This window comes from Cucurbita pepo, chromosome 7 (assembly GCF_057944985.1).
Source record: "Cucurbita pepo subsp. pepo isolate OVF chromosome 7, ASM5794498v1, whole genome shotgun sequence".
NCBI classification, from domain to species: Eukaryota; Viridiplantae; Streptophyta; class Magnoliopsida; order Cucurbitales; family Cucurbitaceae; genus Cucurbita; species Cucurbita pepo.
The window spans coordinates 937,605-956,631 of record NC_141804.1 but is presented as its reverse complement, the minus strand read 5'-3'; the positions used below and the strand labels follow the sequence as shown (position 1 = coordinate 956,631).

Sequence of the window (19,027 nt, the reverse complement as noted above, 5' to 3'; positions counted from 1 at the left end):
TTTTAGGGTCAATATCAAAAGTACGGTACCTCCAACGCTAAACCTAATCCAATTTACAGAGCTATAACACAATCAAATCCGAGAAGAAAAATAAAAAGGGTACGAATGCTTCTTATTATTAAGGGACATAATGAATAATAATAACAGGCTTGAGTTACAAAAGATGAATATCTGAGCCTTCCATAAAGAATCAGCTCTCTAACATTTTCTAAGGACAATCTCTCTCCAAGTTAAAGCTCTTATTTACTCGCCTCTGAATTCAGTATACAATAATCAAATATTTACCCTTTCACCTTTCCCTTCTACAGCTACCATTACTCCTTACATTTCTACACTGTCTACTGGGGTCAGAATGCAACCTAACGCCAGCCATTCTTCTTATCCTCCATCGAATGCATGGCTTTCTCTCTACACGTTGATTCTCGCCTACTTGTGAGATTACTAATCCCATTGGTTTGGTAGGGACGAGCAGGTCGAGACTCGGTTGTTTTAGCACCAACTGGTGCGTATTGGCTTGAATCAGCTGGATGCAAAAGCGGGGAGGATGACGACGATGATGACGATGGTAAAGAAGTGTTTGTGTCAGAACGATTTTGCAAACCATTCCAACCACATCCAGAGTCGCTATAAATGTACTCTGGTAAGTCCTCCGTGCTCGTTGAGTCACTGCTGCTGTTGGTGCTGCAAGAGCTTTCATCAGAGTTGCTACTGAGAAGAGAAGAACTATCGCTCGTTAAGTCGTCTTCCAACAGCTTCTGGAGCTGGTGAAATTTTCGATAAAACGAACTGATATTTGAAGAATCATTTGATGAATTGTTGTAGATATGGGGGTTCTGGGAATCAGGATATGTGGAGTTGGGACTTGGTTTAAATGAGGTACTCCTCCCACTAATCAAAGATGGAATGCATCCCTCTTTGGAATCGGTCATGACTTTGGTTCTGATCAACCTTGGGGCCCTAGGTGAGCATCTGCAACGTTACCCGTCATAAAAAAAATGAAGGAATCGAAACAATAATTGCCCGAGATCAAATAATTTTAGCCCTAAAGTTTACCTTGCATAGAAGAGCATGTAAGCCCCTCTTGTCAGTACATTTTCAAATTCCACAGCTGTTACCTACCCGACCATAGAAAACCGGAAGTCACATCTCCGAGAAAGATTAAACCATAGAAGGTAACATGTAAAATGTAATTCAAACCAGCAATCTAGAGAGCTAAACCATGACTGAAAGTTGCTAGGCAGATCATCTACTAATTACTCAAAAAACAGAGTCGAACGAAACAGTATTAGCTATCGGGAGAGAGAATTTAAATTTTACTGGTGCAGACAGAGGCAGATTATTCTCTTAGAATGGTTCATGTTACTGAAGTAGCTGAAAAAGTGCAAATAAACAAAAAAATCTTTGACCTCTTGGTCGTATATGCCGAGTATGCCGAAAGAAAACAACCTATGATAACCTTCACGACTCAACAGAATATCGAATAATGGCATTTGATAACATACCGTGCTGTCATCGATCTTGAACCACTTGTTTTGGTTATTCCTGATATAGCATACATAGTGACCAGAAAATGCAGCATTCATGACATCCAAATGAACAATCACTCCGTAAAGCCTGTATTCAGGTGACTTGTCACTTCTGCTACTCATATAGGGTGCGAGATCAAGGATCTCCGAAAAAATAACCGGCTTATTGAGCTTCCCAAATTTACCTGACTAAATTGGATGAACAAAATAATAATAATAAGAGAAAGAAAAGCTTGGAATCTTACTTAATTATGCAAATAATAAATCCCAATGAGTAGAAAGAAAACCTGGAATCGTTTTAATGCTATAGTCAGGATGTTGGGAGCCTCCAATATTGACAGCCTTTTATTGGCTTTCACGTAAGATTTGCATCTGAATGAGATCGAGATCGAGATCAAAAACAATATTAACTACGAAGAAGACAATTGTCGTATATATAGATAGAAACTTTTAGTAGAGACAAAAACTAAAACAGAGTGACTGGCAAGAGATGTTCCCAATGCACAAATAAAGATATATTAACCTGCCACATTGGTATCTATTGTCCCCGTCCAAAATCTCGATGCTTGTATATTGTTGAAGAGCTTCTTCGATCGTTTCAATATCCCCACTTATCTCAACAGTAAGATCTAAAATCCTTTCGATTCGTTCGGACTTGTTCTCACATCTTGTGCATTTGATCTGCAAGTGAAGTATCGAAATTGAAAGCATTGGTATTCGTACAAGAAGTTCGACTCCTCAGTGGCATTTCAGATAGAAAGGTGCAGTTCTAAGGAGTTCTAGCAACATGTGTTATAGAACAAAATTTAAGACGAAACCTCGTACTACCTTTGATAGGAGGTAGCCACCAAATGTAAAGCCTATTAGAGTTGTTTCTTCTTCCATAGGGCCCGATCGACTTACTTGAGCTTCCATAGAGCAAATCGATTGCATCGTGTCAATAGCACACCTGTCAAACGAACTCATTAATTAGTGTACAATTCTTTAAAAAGTAACAATAAACGTGGGTAAAGTAAGTTTGGAGATGAGCAGCATTTTTTTTAGAAAAAAGAAAACCTCAAGAACTCGTGCGCGTCCTCCTCTTTCCCGTTAACGAGTTGACTACCAATTTTTCTCAGTTGAGAAATTATTCTGAACGGAGATAGTGGAGATTTGCCTTCTTTTGCCTCGAGTATTAGACTTTCGAACTCACAGGTAAAGCACCATCTCTCCTTGGCACCTAATATGCAAAAGCAAAAACTAAAGGTTTTAAGCCAAATAAATTCAAAGCTATTGTTATAAAATAGAACATAATACAAAGTGATAAAAGTGGCACTCTGTATACATGCTTTAGAATGCAGTCCCTGAAGAAAATAGGCTGTCAAAGGCGGAGTGAATATCAAACACTGGAGCACAACATTTGCATAGCAGCTGCATAAAATAAAAATAAGAGTTACTTGTATCAAATGCATGAGATAACTGCACCACAAAAAAATTTAAATACAAAACAAGACATTAATATGTTTTAAAAATGATCTATAAAACTATGCAAAATTGCACATACATTTTGAATATTCATGTAACGGTTTAAGCCCACCATTGGCAGATATTGATCTATAAAACGCGTCTACTAGGGCGAGGTTTCCACACCCTTATAAAGAATGTTTCGTTCTCCTCCCCAACCGATGTGAGATCTCACAATCCACCCCCTTCGGGGCTCAGCGTTTTTGCTGGCACACCGTCTCGTGACCACCCCTTTCGGGGCTCAGCCTCCTTGTTAGCACATTGCCCGGTGCCTGGCTCTAATACCATTTGTAACAGCCCAAGCCCACCGCGAGCCGATATTGTCCTATTTGGGCTTTCCCTCAAGGTTTTTAAAATGCGTATGCTAGGAAGAAGTTTCCACATCCTTATAAAAAATGTCTCTCCTCCCCAACCGATGTGGGATCTCACAATTCAGCTTTAGACAGCAAAAACTAAATTAGACCGCTTAAATCTCAGTAATGAACCTGGAAGACATAGAATACACCCCACACTTGCGAACTTACTTTTATAATTTAAAAAAGAAGCATAGTGACTATAACAACCTATTCCCGCAGTTGACAAGGCCAGATGGTTGGAGCTCCACTTTATTCCAATTATATAGATCGACAAGCAGCTCAAATGGGAAGTGTCCCTGTATAAATCCAACCATTATTCAAGTTGCCAACCAAACCAAATTACATTCACATAAAAATAAAACAAGTAAACAACCTTGTAATTGTATTTTCCAGCATTCTCGCTGTCGTTCGCTACATAACTGTGATCCGATTTAGATTTAATCTCATTGAGAGCAAAAGGTCTAAAGCCATAAGCTGACTTGCGCGAAAAGTTTGCATCCAAGGAAGAAACACCAGCACCAACCTGTGTCGGACCAACTTTTCTAGAATCGGTCGGAGGAACTGACTCCCTACTACTAATTGTAGGCAAATGAACACTGGAATCATTCACTACAGATCCATTACCACTATGCTTTGATATAATTTTAGAATTATCCGGCTGGATGAAAACTGGGCATGACCTTTCAGACTTCAAGGGTGCTGACATACTTGTATTTGAAACACGAACACTTCTTGATTCACATTTAGAAACAGCAGGGAACGGACTGATACGAGGTGATGAAGATATCATCGAATAAACTACAGGGTGATCTGACAGTTCCTTAACGGTGTTATCTTTGTCCCCAGACCCTTCACAACTTGAGGGTGAATTTCTAACCTCTGAAGAGTCGATATTGATATCTGATTGCAAATTAGATCCAGCCGTTCTGCTTATCCCCGAAGTAGTACGAAGACTTCCATCTGCTACATTTCCATTTACTTGAGCAACTTGTGCGTCGGATGGAGTACCCCCAGACACACTGAATGAAAAGTGTAGGAACGAATGACTCCCCGGAATTTTTTTGTTCTTGGCACCATTAATACTAGATGGGACAGAGTCATCATGAACACCATCTTTCAACCGAATAGAATTTCCATTATGTTCTTGAAAACTAGAAGAAGCAGCTTCACAACTCCCATCTATACTTCTAACTTCAGCAGCCCTTGAATGGTTATCATAAACTGGATCAATCCCAACGAATGCAGGATTATTTTCTGTTTTCCGTTTAGCGAATTTATCAACAGAGTTTACCAAGTGAGCATAGTTAGGAGATAATGGCTTGTTTGGATCAACAATTGATAATCTGGATGTAGAATCATCCTTGTCAAAGGAGTTCTGAGCAGATAAATATCCATCAGATCGTGGGGAACAAGACTCACTACTGTTCTCACTTCTTGAGGCATCATCAGATGATTCAGTGTTTGATGTGGCATCAGCAAATTCTGTAGTTGAATTCTCCTCCTCATCTGCATGCAACTCCACACTAACATTCTTTACAGAGTCATCAGAGCTGGGTAATGTAAGTTTGTCATACAATACCTCATCTGGTTCTATATGTTGCCCATTTTCAATACCAAATTTGTTGTCATAACTAATAGAGTGGTGTTGGTTTGCTATCCTATCCCCATAATCATTTTCCTTCTCTAAAGACCAATCAGACGTTTTGGGTGGATGGCATTCGGTTTTATGACCTTGTCGCCAGTGAATAATTTGACATTTGCCAGAACTGAAGATCAAAATAGCAACATAAAAGGAATCATTGAAGGGAGTATCAGCAGGGATGCAATTATCATGTATCAAGGAAACAGATGTCTCAAACATGCTAGCACAATTATCTATCAAACAATAAAACAATATTGCACACGATGAACACAAGCCAGAACATCAAACCAACAATTCTAAAAACAGTCCACAAAAATGTAAGATCGGAATACCAGTATCGAACTGCTTTACACCGAGCGCAACGGGTGGTCGTTGGACTGAGACAAACAGCACAATGAAGATTCAGAGAAATCGGCGCAGCAGTACACCCAAACGATGCCTCAATTTCAACCCTAGCAGCTTCCTCAGACGCCAAAACCAAGAGCCGGTTGATCTCTTCCGTCCTGGCCATACCTAGCCGCCATTTGCGACGAAGAACAATACCAAAAACGGGAAAAACCAAACAAGCAGCAAGAACCAGAATCTGAAACCCTAAATCTCCAACGACAAGCATTTATCCACCAAAATGCAGTCAGCAGCAGAAGCGCCAGAACCTAAGCTTCTAATCTTGCTACCACACATAGATTCCAGGATTAGGTGGCGGATTAGAGCAAGAGTAGCAATGGTGGCAGCGATTGTAAAGAGAAAACAACAAGTCAAAGGGGGTGGTGATTTGGTCATGCAATCAAGAACAGTAGCCCTAGAAATCAAGAAAATCAACAAAAACAAATGGCGGAAAATAAAGAATCGAAGAATGTCGCGTAGTTGGGGCAAAATTAAAGGTGGAGTGAGCTTGTGAAGCAGCTCGAGCTGTGGATTGGACAGAAAAATATTACTTCTTGCAGAGCTCAGATCAAAGAAACCCTTTTTTTTTTTTTGGCTCGTTTTCTTGGGGAAAGAGAAAGCTCAGAAACCAGAAGAGAGAGAAACCAATGGATGAGAGAGAAAAAAAAATGAAAAAATACAATTTTAAAATATCATTTTTTTTCCTACCAAATTTAAAATTAATTAAATTAAAATATAGAGACAAAAAAAAAATGGTTTTTTAACTAATTTTTTAATTAGAGTTTCTCGATGAAAAATAAATTAAAAATAATGGGGAATAAATGTAATTTTAATTTTTTAAAAAGAAAATAAATTTTAAAATTAGGGAGAATTGTGTAATATAAGAAAACTGGCGGTCGCCGGTCGGGGGTAAGGTATTTTGTATTGTTTTTTTTTTCTCCGGTTTGATAGCATCGAAAACCGTGAATTCTTTGCCGCAGAATATACGGTGGGTCCATCCGGTTCAGTGTAATTTCCCATCCGGTTCGGTTCGTTGCGTATGATTTTGACCGGTTACCTTCTAAATCCTTTTTTTTTTTTTTTAATTTTTTATTTTGTGGACTAATGATTTCTCTATATATTTTAACAAAAAAATTAACAGTCAATTTATCTATCAAACTTAAATTCTTTTAAATAAATAATATATTTTAAAAATTTTATTTGTTTTATAAAAATAAAATTCTAAAAACCCTAATAAATAATTTAAATTTAATTGTTAATATGTGGTGGGTGGGATCTTATTTTTTGTATGACTTGGACATGAGTGACCTAATTAATTTAAATTATTTGGCTGCCATATTATTTTATATATATATATATATATTTGTTTATTTATTGTCACACCCATGTGCCTTGCACGTGCTCCATGCAGCATGCTCGATCCATATGTGGGCCCTTGACAAAGGCATGTACGTGTATGTTCTAATAAAATATGGTTCTGTCGTCGTCATTTATATATATAATATGGTTTTGATTTCTATAATGATTATGTCGTGATCTACATAAGGATTAAAAACCCTATGATTAGATAAATACATTAATGCTTGGATTTATAGGTTATGATCGAAGAGTATTTATTTTAAACGGTCCAATGAGTGACACTTGTCGCTTGGAGAGATATTGTCCTATTTGTGTTTTTCCCGTTTTAAAATGTGTCTGCTATGGGAAGGTTTCTGGTATTTTGTTATTCTCTCTGATCAATGTGGGACATCATCGCGAGACGTATATTAATTTGATTTATGAACAATAGACATATACGAATTTTCAATGAACGCTAAGGTCAAACCCAAAGATTATAAACCATTGACATTATTATAAATCGAATTGTCGACATCACGTGACAATTTTGAACATAGCTATGATGCGAGGACTGTATATTAAAATATATTATAAGACCATAAATTCAAGCTATGGCTAATTACGACATTAAATATTTTATATAAGTTTTTTCAATTACTAACGGATATGGTAGAGATGGTCTATGGGACGACTTTATCATCCCGTCTCTAATTTTAAAAAATTAAATTAATTAATTAATTTAATTTTTTAAAATTAAATAGTCCATATTTATTAGATATAAAATTAATTCGAGTATATTTTAATAATTTATTTGATTTTCTGAAAAAAAAAACGATGGTAACGATTAAAAATTATGAAATTATATGTAATTGAAGTAGTGGGCCTTGTGGCGGTGGATAGGCCCACTAACTATGTTGGGCCGAAGTCCAGAACAACTTGCGTAGTGGACAGGTGCTTACTATGAATGGCTCTTGGCGCGCTCATTTCGGAACCTCACCGTGCTTGGAACTGGAATTCTGCGACGGAAGGTATAGAATCACATCGGAAAATCATCTGCCACTTTCAGGAATCGGAATCTTGTGAACTATGACTACAGATCTCAGATGCGTGATCGTGGCTGTCGATGGCAGCGAGGAAAGCATGGGCGCCTTACGGTGGGCGCTTCAAAATCTCAAGCTCCGGCCATCGGCGCCGGGCGTCACTGACAGCATTTTTATTGTGCTGCATGTTCAATCTCCTCCTTCAATCGCTGCCGGTCTCAGTCCTGCTCCAATCCCCTTTGGTGGTCCTAGTTGAGTTCCGAACTAATAATTTTCTCGCGCTTGTTTCTGAGCTGATGTTGAAAGTTCTCTGAATTCAATGTTTTAATTGGATGTAGCCGATCTGGAGGTTCCTGCTTTCACTGCAGCGATCGAGTCGCATCAGAAGCGGATTACGGCTGCGATATTGGAACATGCTTCTCGGATTTGCGCCGAGTACAAGGTTAGGCCCAAATTGGTTGAAGCTTTCGCATAAATTCATTTTCATTATGCTATTTCAACTTGATTATTGCTGTTGAGTTGCGATTATACGAGTTAGCGTAGATATTTACCTCGGATCGCAAGTTTATTAATAGATTTTAACATGTCAATTAGTCGTTAGTGGACTTGAGTCGTTAAATTTTCAGAAACTACGATGATTGTCAGCGTGTGGTGGAGTTTGGTATGCCACGAGTAAAAGAGTAAAGAAGAACAATCTCCGTTGAAGATTCAGACTCCTTTGGCCTTGTTTGTCTTTTCTTTCACTTTTTTCTCCCAAAACTAACGAAATGATATATATATATGTATATATATATTTTTTTTTGATAAGAGACAATTTCATTGATGAGTGAAATTTACAAGAGGGATGTATAATCCATGATGTTAGTCATTGCAAACTAACGAAATGATTTTGGAAACGAACCTCCAATAATTTGCTTGAAAATGTGTATATGTGGTGTGTTATTGCTTGTCAAATGTTTAGTCTCAATATTTCTGGGGTATCAATTTCAAGTCGGCATATCATTTTTTCCATTTAAACTAATGGTCGAAGCACATTTCATTATGGGATTTTTAGATGAACGTGGAAACAAAAGTAGCAATCGGAGATCCAAAGGATAAGATCTGTGAAGTGGCTGAGAATTTGCATGCTGATTTGCTAGTTATGGGATCCCGTGCCTTTGGTCCTATCAAAAGGTATGGTTTTATAATATATTTCAGTTTGTCTTGCTATTGTATGTCTCTACTTTTCTGCAAGCCACACTATAATCAACTATTAGTCGTTGCTTCTTCGTGTGAACAATTCCAGCATTGTAGATTTGCGAATCACGATGCATGTGACACTGCATAGAAATTAGGCTCTGTCACGTCTGTTTGTACTGTGTTGCTAACTTGTGCACTATCGAAGTAGGTAAAGATTCTAACTGTTTTGTAAACTCCGACTACATCAAAGAATTCATGAAACCATTTGCTTGCACATCCCAAGTATTCCAGTTTTGCCTCGTAATTATAAGTAAAGCTAGGATGACGTTTGAAGATATCAATAACCTGGTAGGTCTCAGAGACCTATCATTCACAATAGCACCAAGAATGACGGGCAGAAGAACACACAAGGACTCTCCCTCTTAGAGAAAACTCCAAGCCCAACATACGAACAAGTTCCAATGCCATAGAAAGGCTTGCTCTTCAAGATATGTGTGAGGCTTCCCATTGTTCATACGTGTGTTAGAAAGGCAAGGAAGGAAATTCACTGCTGACAGTTAGTTACAAGTCAGAATGGTGCAGTTAGTGTGTGCGCGTGAATATATGATGTCAGGGGGCCTGCTGTGTAAGGTTGGTTTCTTTTGTAATAAGAGCAGAGGTGAGGAGGGAGAGTTTTCCAGCCCTCTCTAACAGCTAGGTCCTTCCTTTTTTCTAGAGTTTTGTAAGGCCCTAGACTTGTTTACCGGCAACTAATCTAGCTCCTGAAATATATGGCATTCTTGATCCTTCCTTTTTTCTACTCTTCTCGGCTGGAATCATCAATGAGTTATCTCCTCCCTGATGATCTTTTCTATAGGTTGAACTAGTGCGAGCAGTCTATACTTCGACTCTGATTTCTGAACATTATGTTCTTGATGGCGTTTCATCTTCCTCTTAATGTCAAGAATTGTAAGGGAGATACTTTACATTATACCTCCCCATCCAGACACAGAAGCCTACACGCCTATCCTATAACAACGTTGGGGACCACACCCGCTCCGCTAACGCTCACCTCCCTCAACACTAACTAACTAACTAACCATTATCTCCCTTTCCCCACTCGTGTATGGCAGCATTGTGCTGTTATCATGACCATATACTTGTTACATGTTTTATTTACTTATCACTGTAGTTTGTTTTGTTATTGTATTCTGGATCACTATAGTTGATGCAATTTCATAAATCTACTTAGGAAATAATATCGATTGACTGTTGAAGTGAAGGATTATTAAAATGCCTTTGTGATCATACCGCTTCGTGCAGGATGTTCTTGGGAAGTGTAAGCAACTATTGCACCAATCATGTGGAATGCCCAGTCATCGTAGTCAAGGACAAGTTAAAGGGCAGTTCGTCATGAGTTAAACAGGTACACTCAATACTCCATCTGAGGACTCTTTTATGTGTTTGTCAAAAATATATTTTTACTGTCGATTTTATTTTATTCCTTTACTGCTTTTATGACATTGTTTTAGAGTAAATTGTTTGATATATTCTGGCACTTTTATATCAATTGAAATTGTTTATATTAATTAAAAATCTCAATTTATCTCCCTGGGTTAAATGCTTTTGACTTGAGGATACATGTCACAGGTCCTGGTTCTACATACATTTCCAATTTGATTATTCATACAGGCTAATTGTTAAGTTATCGATATCCTGTCGTCATTTGTGCAGGTTTCAGTTGGTTACACTTGAAAATTGCTTATTTCCCACAGCTTTTCATTAGGGAATAAAGAGGCAACCTTGATATTGTCCATCATATTTTAACTTAATAGTTCGTGGGGTTCTTTTAATATAACAACAATCCATGTGAATATAGCTTTTTAGTTGTTTTTCCGTATCTTTTCTTTTCGGTTTCTGGATTATTGCTCCCGGGTTCTGAATTTTCGTATCTTATGAATGTTGATGGACCATTCTTCTCAAATTTTACCTGAAAATGGATCCACATAAACGTTCTGTCTATTTACTGGCATCACAATTCAGTTTGTCCTTTCTGTGAAGGATTTTCTTAGAATTTTCTTCAGTATGGAGTAATATTATCTGAAGAGATAATCAAGAATCGAGTAAAAGAGATAAGATATGAACAAGCATGTTTCTTTCGATCCCTTTTCTGACATGTGGGTAGCTAATAACTAATCATTGTGTATTTCACTTACATTGCAGGTTTTTTTTTGTTAAGCGTGCCTGTTCGACGCTCACCGACATGTCTTATCATCAATTGGATTCCTTTTCTGCTATTTTATAATGTTCATAAGCGTTGCAGTTTCTTGTGCATGCCACATCGTGCAGCCATATTCATTCTCGTCGTCGTCGAGTTTCCAAAACGGTACGTTTCTGTATTTCATAGGCTTCGACCCTTCAGTGTCCAGCTGAAAATTGTCTTGCCTTTTGTCAACTTCTACTGTACTCGAGTAACTTTTCGTGTTATTCTATTTCGTCCCTGTAGGTCTAAAAGCTGGTTTGAATCTCTTTTTCGTTACAGATATTTGATTTCAAATTCATGTGCCTCAACTCTTGGACATAACCTTTTTTTCTACCTATCTCCGAAGAACAGTGTTATACTAGTTTGGTTCTAATACTTTCATTTTGAAGATTAGGACTAAATTTGTAATTCAATAATGTTTCATACATTTTCAAAAGAAATGATCTGAATTTGAGTAATGGATTGGACCTTGGAGAAAGTAGTTCTACCCACCAGGCCACCACCATATGTAAGTTCATTAAGACATCCCTTAATCTTTGATTAGACAAGTGAACCCTCCTAAACTTCACAAATTCAAGATACTTCAAGAATGGTCACTAACTCGAACCAAATTTTTCATTGAGAATAATATCGACGTAGAGTTAGAGATGACACAAATTTCACATGTATTTGTGTAATATCGACAAGTGAATCTTTTGATATTAGGAAGTACTATATGCATAGTATGATGGATAGGAATGGATGTTTCACCTTGCAGCAGAAAGACTAATAGGAATGAACGTTTCACTTTGTAGCAAAAAGATTGAAAGGAATGAACGTTTCACTTTGTAGCAAAAAGATTGAAAGGAATGAACGTTTCACTTTGCAGCAAAAGACTACACGGATAGGAATGAACGTTTCACCTTACAACAAAAGACTACACTGATAGGAAAGAACGTTTCATCTTGCAGCAGAAAGACCGATAGGAATGAATGTTTCACCTTGCAGCAAAAAGACTGAAAGGAATGAACGTTTAAGACTACATTGATAAGAATGAATGTTTCACCTTGCAGCAAAAGACTAAACTGATAGGAATGAACGTTTCACCTTGCAACAGAAAGACTGAAAGGAATGAACGTTTCACCTTGATAGCCTTGCAGCAAAAGATTAAACTGATAGGAATGAACGTTTCACCTTGCAGTAGAAAGACTGAAAGGAATTAACGTTTCACCTTGATAGCCTTGCAGCAAAAGATTAAACTGATAGGAATGAACGTTTCACCTTGCAGTAGAAAGACTGAAAGGAATTAACGTTTCACCTTGATAGCCTTGCAGCAAAAGATTAAACTGATAGGAATGAACGTTTCACCTTGCAGCAGAAAAACTGAAAGGAATGAACGTTTCACCTTGCAGTAAAAAGACTGAAAGGAATGAACGTTTCACCTTACTGTAACAAGATCGAAAGGAATGAACGTTTCACTTTGCAGCAAGAGACTACCCTAATAGGAATGAACGTTTTACCTTGCAGCAAAAGACTACACTGATAGGAATGAACGTTTCACCTTGAAGCAGGATCGACTTTAATTTATTTAAAATTAAACTAAAATAATAAACATTAATAAATACCTCAATGTATTAAAAGATGCATAATATATTATTTTAATATATTTTCTTCATTTAATAAAAGCCAAACAAATGTGTGCCTAATTCACTCCACATGCTACAAACTCAAAGCCAAAGGCAACACAAAGAGAGCCCTAATTTACCCAATTTCACATCACATTTCATAAACACACCAAACAAACTCTTCCAATCTTACAAGCTCACCTAAACTAATTATCTTTTAAGCCAAAAAAAAAAAAAAAAAAAAATGCTCACTTAACTCACCCAAACACACTTTAAATAGCATAAACTCACCGAAAATACTCTCTAAAAAAGCCAAAACAAGCGCCTAATTCACTGTACTTGCGACAAACACGGCCAAACTAATCACTTAAAATCAAAAGAAACGACTCTAACTTACCCAAATTTACTTCACATCACACACCCTCACGAAACACGCGCTTCAAATTATATGATATCACCTAAATATACTCCGTATATTACAAACTTAATACCTAAATTACTAACTTTTATCAAACTTGCGTTTCTCCGTCTCATCCAATGAATGCTGACTGGATAAAACTCTTAAAAGCCACGCCTAACGTGCATATAACTCACCTAAATTCACTTCAAATCTCACGAATTCACTCGAGCAAAGTTCGTACCTTACAAAGTTATATATTTTGAATTAGCCCTTATGTCCTAAAATCAAATAATTAATTGAAAAATAAGTTGGGGCATAAGCGTATTTGGGATCATTGAAGCAAAATTATCTTAAATTTATCAAAATCTATGTCCACTGCCGAAAAATGAGAGGAGAATCACAGTCGATTGAACCACGTTCATGTTGCTGCTAAACAAGAAAAGACGGATGAACTATGACCAGTATCGCTGTTGAAAGAGTCACAAGAGAAGGATGAAACGGAAAGGAGTCGCTGCACACATGAAGAAGAAAAGAAGAATGGATAACAAGAGGCGGTTTTGACTTTTTTCAATGCAAGCTATACGCTGAGAAAAATTCAACACGCATCGAGAGAAGTTGTATACACATTTCACTTATTCCAACACATGTCAACTTCAGTAAGACTTCAAAATTTGGTTGATTTGTCTTTCTCATTTACCTTGGTCAATGCAATTATATACGTCGGAAAATGTGACGTTGACCTAACAAAAAATTCTTAGTGTCACGTAGTCATATTAAATAACCAACTTTTAATGCGATTCATCAAACCAACCATCGAACGGTCAGAATTTCAAATATTATTCTTAAAATTTGAATAAATATTAAATTAATTTGAACATAACTCAATACATAAACTCGAGTATGTAATTATTCTCATTTATAAAAAACTAAAAATTCAAAATTGATTAAAAATCTTCCTAACTTGTTCGAGTGTGACAAATAAGACCACGGTGAACGGTCCTTGCCGTGAAATCGTCGGAATAAAGCCTTTGTAAAGGGCCATTGGCCCTTCCGCCTTCACCGTCTTCATTGCACAGTCCAACGCCCCACTGTATGGCGGCGCCGCCCCGGCCTCCACCTTCATATTCATTACTCTCGTCTTTATCACATCCACCGGATTGGACGCCACCGCCGCCACGAACCCCGCCGTGAAGCTCGCCGTCACGTGGGTCCCCAGTCCGTCCTTCATCACACCCTTCTCCAATATCGTCTCTTTGATCTGATCGTACGACGCTAATTGCGCCGCCGTCACGATCATCGCCCGGTTCACCGTAAGTGATGAGCCGCGCCACAGACTAGTAATACCCTCCTGCTTCGACATTCTCGTAATGGCATCCACCACTCCGGCGTAATTCCGCCGCTGAGCCACCGGAAGCCGGCCATCCGCCTGCATTCGCACCATTGCAACATCCGCCGGGTTCCCCACCGCCGCGCCAATCCCACCGGCGATTAGCCCCGCCGTGATCTTCCGGGACAGAGGCATATTTCCAGAATTCGGGTCAGACCATTTGGTTTTCAGGACATCGTAGAGACCCATCCGAGTGGTGGAGTACAGAGTCTGCCGAAGAACAGTGGCAGAGACGCCGGAAAACAGAGCAGCAATGCCTTCAGACTGCACAATCCGCACGCCGACCGAGATGGGTCCGACGCGCGGAGGTTGGGGCGGCGGAATGTGGAAAGATTCCGGCGTAACAACGGCGGCGGAACGAGAAACGTTGAAAGCAACGGCGGGGCGGAGAGATGGAAGCGGCGGTTTCTCGCCGTCCAATTGCATCCGAACTTTAATAAGATCAAGTGGGTGAGTGGAGCAACCGGCAACAATGGAAGCAATTCCACCTTCGGCGAATCCTTTCAAACCCATTTTTGCAGAGAAATCAAATTTGGGGGAAAGAAGGAAGAAGACGAAGATCAAGAAAAGGGGAAGAAAAAATTGGGTATCGGATTTGATGTGGTTTTTCCGACGAACAACGGCGGAGAGAAACCGGTGGGGATTGAAATTTGGGGTTTGAAGAAAGAGTTTATATAGGAAATCGCAGGGGATTCGGCGGCCGGATCTTTACGCGTGGCGGGTCGGAAGAAGATGCCGGGAACCCAACAATTCTACCATAATTGGCCTAAATTATTGTTATACTAATCACTATTAAAAAAATATATAACTTTTAAATAAATAAAATAAAATTTAAAAATATTATACAATATAGTTTATATTGTAAAATAATAATTGTACAAAACTCAATAATATAAAATATTATAATAAATTTGTTAATTATGATTTATAAATATATTATCAAACATAATTATTTTAAAATTTGTCGACATACAAAATTAAATTATTTAACGAGCCCGTTACAATATGAAGAGAAATCAAAGAAAGAAATATTTCAGATTTGTATCACAGCGATTATTAAGAGATCGCTGTATTGTAATGATCTCATTAAATAATTTTTCAGGTAATACCTACTGACCGATGAAGATGTAAGTGTTGTCCTGAGAAAATGATTAATGCTTAGCTGCTCGTTGTCGGGGATGCTCCTACTCACTACTATTAAAATTTTTAATTATTTATTTTTTGAAAAAGAAATTTATCTTTTCTCCTCGGGGATTATAATAAAGATTGTCGTTAATAGGATATATATTCATTGGATAGTGAGAATTAAGTATTATACTAAAAAATGGGTTAAACTACTGGTCGGTTTCCTAAATCTTTTGTCTTATAAATTTTAAAAATTTTAAAAAAAATTTAATCGATGCTATTTTAAAGTCTATTCAGTCCAAACGATTTTTGGGATTCGAAGAAATATATACAAAATTGAAGGAGTAACCTCGTAATACTGTTCTAAAATCTTACGAGCTTATTAATACAAAATTTAAGGCTTAAATATTTTTATCGAAAAGTTTGAAGAGTCGAGAGTTCGATAAGTCAGAGTAGTCGACTTTTGAATGAATTAAGTAACCAAAAGAGACTGATTTTGATTTCCACGCCTCGACTTTAATTTTGAATGAGAAGTTTTGACTATTCAATTTTTTCAATTGGAACATTTAATGGATTGATTTAGATTTCTGAAGTTCAATGGAAATGAGCAAATATATTACTTAGTTAAATTATAAATTTAGTTTCTAAATTTTTGAGTAAATTATCGAGCTTTTGATGTGCACAATAAATTTATAAGAAATATGTATATATAATTTTAAAAATTTAAGAACGTATATAAAAACTTTATATTAAAGAGATTTTTTTAGATCCGACCATAAGTTAGTTTAAACATCCAATTTGTAATTTGATCGTTTATTGGTCAGGCTAAGTCGAAAAATAAAAAATAAAAAATAAAAATCTAATAAAGAAAAAGTTCAAATCTTGTAGACTAGAGATCTCACATTCGTGGGGGAGGAGAACCAAATATTTTTTATAAGAGTGTGAAAACCTCTTTCTAGTAGACACGTTTTAGAATTGTAAGGCTTATGGTGATACGTTATGAGCCAAAACGGACAATATTTGCTAGCGGTGGATTTGGGCTGTTACAAATGGTATTAGAGCTGGACGCTAGGTATGAGGGTGTGGAAACTTATCCTTAGTAAACACATTTTAAAACTGTGAGGTTGACGGCTATACACAGACCAAAGTAGATAATATCTGTTAGCAGTGAATTTGAGCTGTTAGAAATGGTATTAGAACCAAACACAAAGCGGTGTGCCAACGAGGACACTGGACATAAAGGTGTGGAAACCTCGAATTTGGGCTGTTACAAATGGTATCTGTGATGTCCCACATTGGTTGAGGAGGAGAACAAAACACCCTTTATAAGGGCGTGAAAAACCTTCACCTGGTAGACGCGTTTTAAAGCCTTGAGAGGAAACCCGAAAGGGAAAGCCCAAAGAGAAATATTTGCTAGCTGTGGATCTGGGGATAGATCACCCAGGTTCGGGTCCATAAGCAGTGACAATTGCCCCATGAAGACTTGCTTTCGCTACGGCTCCAATGGGTTCCCTTAACCAAGCCACTGCCTATGAGTCACCAGCTCATTCTTCAACAGGCACGTGGTCAGAGTCCTGGTCTCCTCCCACTGCTTGGAAGCTTTCACTATTGGCCACCCAGGAGTATTTAGCCTTGCAAGGTGGTCCTTGTTGATTCACACGGGATTCCACGTGCCCCATGATACTCAGGTCAGAGCGTAAGCTAGTGATGCTTTCCGCTACTGGACTCTCGCCATCAGAACCAGATACTAAACGATGTGCTAACCACCTCGAATTTGGGCGGTATGGCAAAGAGGACGCTTAAAACGTGGAGTTAGTGCTTGATTGGTTCTTAATTAATACTTAAACCGGGTGACTCATTCAAAGAAGAAGGCTAAATAAAGAGAGAGAGAGAGAGAGAGAGAGAGAGTCAAAGTCAAAAGAAAGTCAACAAGCAGTGGAGTCCACATTAGGGCACCGCTCTTTCTTCTTCCACGCCTCACGCGTAAACGTTTCCCAACCCATCTCCCCTATCTATAAATATTCTTCTTCACTTGATTTGCCCAAACAAACCATTTTGTTCTCTGAATTTTTAATCCCACTTTGTTCTTCTCCATTTCAGAGATGGGTTTGAAAGGATTCGCCGAAGGTGGAATTGCTTCCATTGTTGCCGGTTGCTCCACTCACCCGCTTGATCTCATCAAAGTTCGGATGCAATTGGACGGCGAGAAACCGCCGCTTCCATCTCTCCGCCCCGCCGTTGCTTTCAATGCTTCTCGTTTCGCCGCGGTTGTTACGCCGGAATCTTTTCACATTCCGCCGCCCCAACCTCCGTGCGCCGGACCCATCTCGGTTGGCGTGCGGATTGTTCAGTCCGAAGGTGTTGCCGCGCTGTTTTCCGGCGTCTCTGCTACTGTCCTCCGGCAGACTCTTTACTCCACCACTCGGATGGGTCTCTACGATGTCTTGAAAACCAAATGGTCTGACCCGAATTCTGGAAACATGCCTCTGTCCCGGAAGATCACGGCGGGGCTAATTGCCGGCGGGATTGGCGCGGCGGTGGGGAACCCGGCGGATGTTGCAATGGTGCGAATGCAGGCGGATGGCCGGCTTCCGGTGGCTCAGCGGCGGAATTACGCCGGAGTGGTGGATGCCATTACAAGAATGTCGAAGCAGGAGGGTATTACTAGTCTGTGGCGCGGCTCATCGCTTACGGTGAACCGGGCGATGATCGTGACGGCGGCGCAATTAGCGTCGTACGATCAGATCAAAGAGACGATATTGGAAAAGGGTGTGATGAAGGACGGACTGGGGACCCACGTGACGGCGAGCTTCACGGCGGGGTTCGTGGCGGCGGTGGCGTCGAATCCGGTGGATGTGATAAAGACGAGAGTAATGAATATGAAGGTGGAGGGCGGGGCGGCGGCGCCGTACAGTGGGGCGTTGGACTGTGCAATGAAGACAGTGAAGGCGGAAGGGCCAATGGCCCTTTACAAAGGCTTTATTCCAACGATTTCGAGACAGGGACCTTTCACCGTGGTCTTGTTTGTCACACTCGAACAAGTTAGGAAGATCTTTAATCAATTTTGATTTGATAATTACCCAAAATGTGGGTGTTATTTTTTAATATCTCCAAATTCTTTTCTATTTGATCCTAAATAATATGAGATCCGTGTTGGAAGAAACTTGAATAGAAACGGAAGAAACTTGAAATAGAAACTCCATGGGGTTGAGCTGAACTCTATGATGAACTCTATGATATCAGAGCCCGACAGGACCATGTGCCAACAAGGAAACTGAGCTTTGAAGGGGGTGGACACGAG

At 38.8% G+C, this 19,027-nt stretch overlaps 2 protein-coding genes and 2 pseudogenes across 4 annotated transcripts; 2 read left to right on the top strand and 2 right to left on the bottom strand.

The window, feature by feature from the left end:
- Nucleotides 1–86: 86 nt before the first annotated feature.
- LOC111798738 (ubiquitin carboxyl-terminal hydrolase 16) lies at nucleotides 87–6,072 on the bottom strand. The gene is given in 12 exon segments (XM_023682056.2): nucleotides 87–364; nucleotides 366–969; nucleotides 1,054–1,115; nucleotides 1,503–1,715; nucleotides 1,814–1,898; nucleotides 2,050–2,207; nucleotides 2,355–2,475; nucleotides 2,583–2,745; nucleotides 2,851–2,936; nucleotides 3,593–3,681; nucleotides 3,759–5,151; nucleotides 5,360–6,072. Coding segments are annotated over 12 exon segments (3,330 nt in total). The 5' UTR covers nucleotides 5,641–6,072; the 3' UTR covers nucleotides 87–289.
- A 1,657-nt stretch (nucleotides 6,073–7,729) lies between these two features.
- LOC111798020 (universal stress protein PHOS34) lies at nucleotides 7,730–11,668 on the top strand. 3 transcript variants are annotated; one of them, XR_002815647.2, is made up of 6 exons: nucleotides 7,730–8,040; nucleotides 8,128–8,231; nucleotides 8,844–8,962; nucleotides 10,271–10,373; nucleotides 11,171–11,333; nucleotides 11,490–11,668. XR_002815647.2 is itself a non-coding variant. In XM_023680966.2 (5 exons), exons 1-4 carry the CDS (start codon nucleotides 7,836–7,838, stop codon nucleotides 10,362–10,364), a joined length of 522 nt encoding a protein of 173 aa, XP_023536734.1. In that variant the 5' UTR covers nucleotides 7,730–7,835; the 3' UTR covers nucleotides 10,365–10,373; nucleotides 11,171–11,531. The 3 variants fall into 3 exon arrangements, 1 of the variants encoding a protein (XP_023536734.1); XR_002815646.2 differs by having other exon boundaries at nucleotides 11,454–11,531; XM_023680966.2 differs by having other exon boundaries at nucleotides 11,171–11,531.
- Nucleotides 11,669–14,033: 2,365 nt separating this feature from the next.
- Nucleotides 14,034–15,265, bottom strand: LOC111798908 (mitochondrial uncoupling protein 5 pseudogene; annotated as a pseudogene).
- A 2,499-nt stretch (nucleotides 15,266–17,764) lies between these two features.
- LOC111798334 (mitochondrial uncoupling protein 5 pseudogene) lies at nucleotides 17,765–18,895 on the top strand (annotated as a pseudogene).
- The last annotated feature ends 132 nt before the right edge of the window (nucleotides 18,896–19,027 follow it).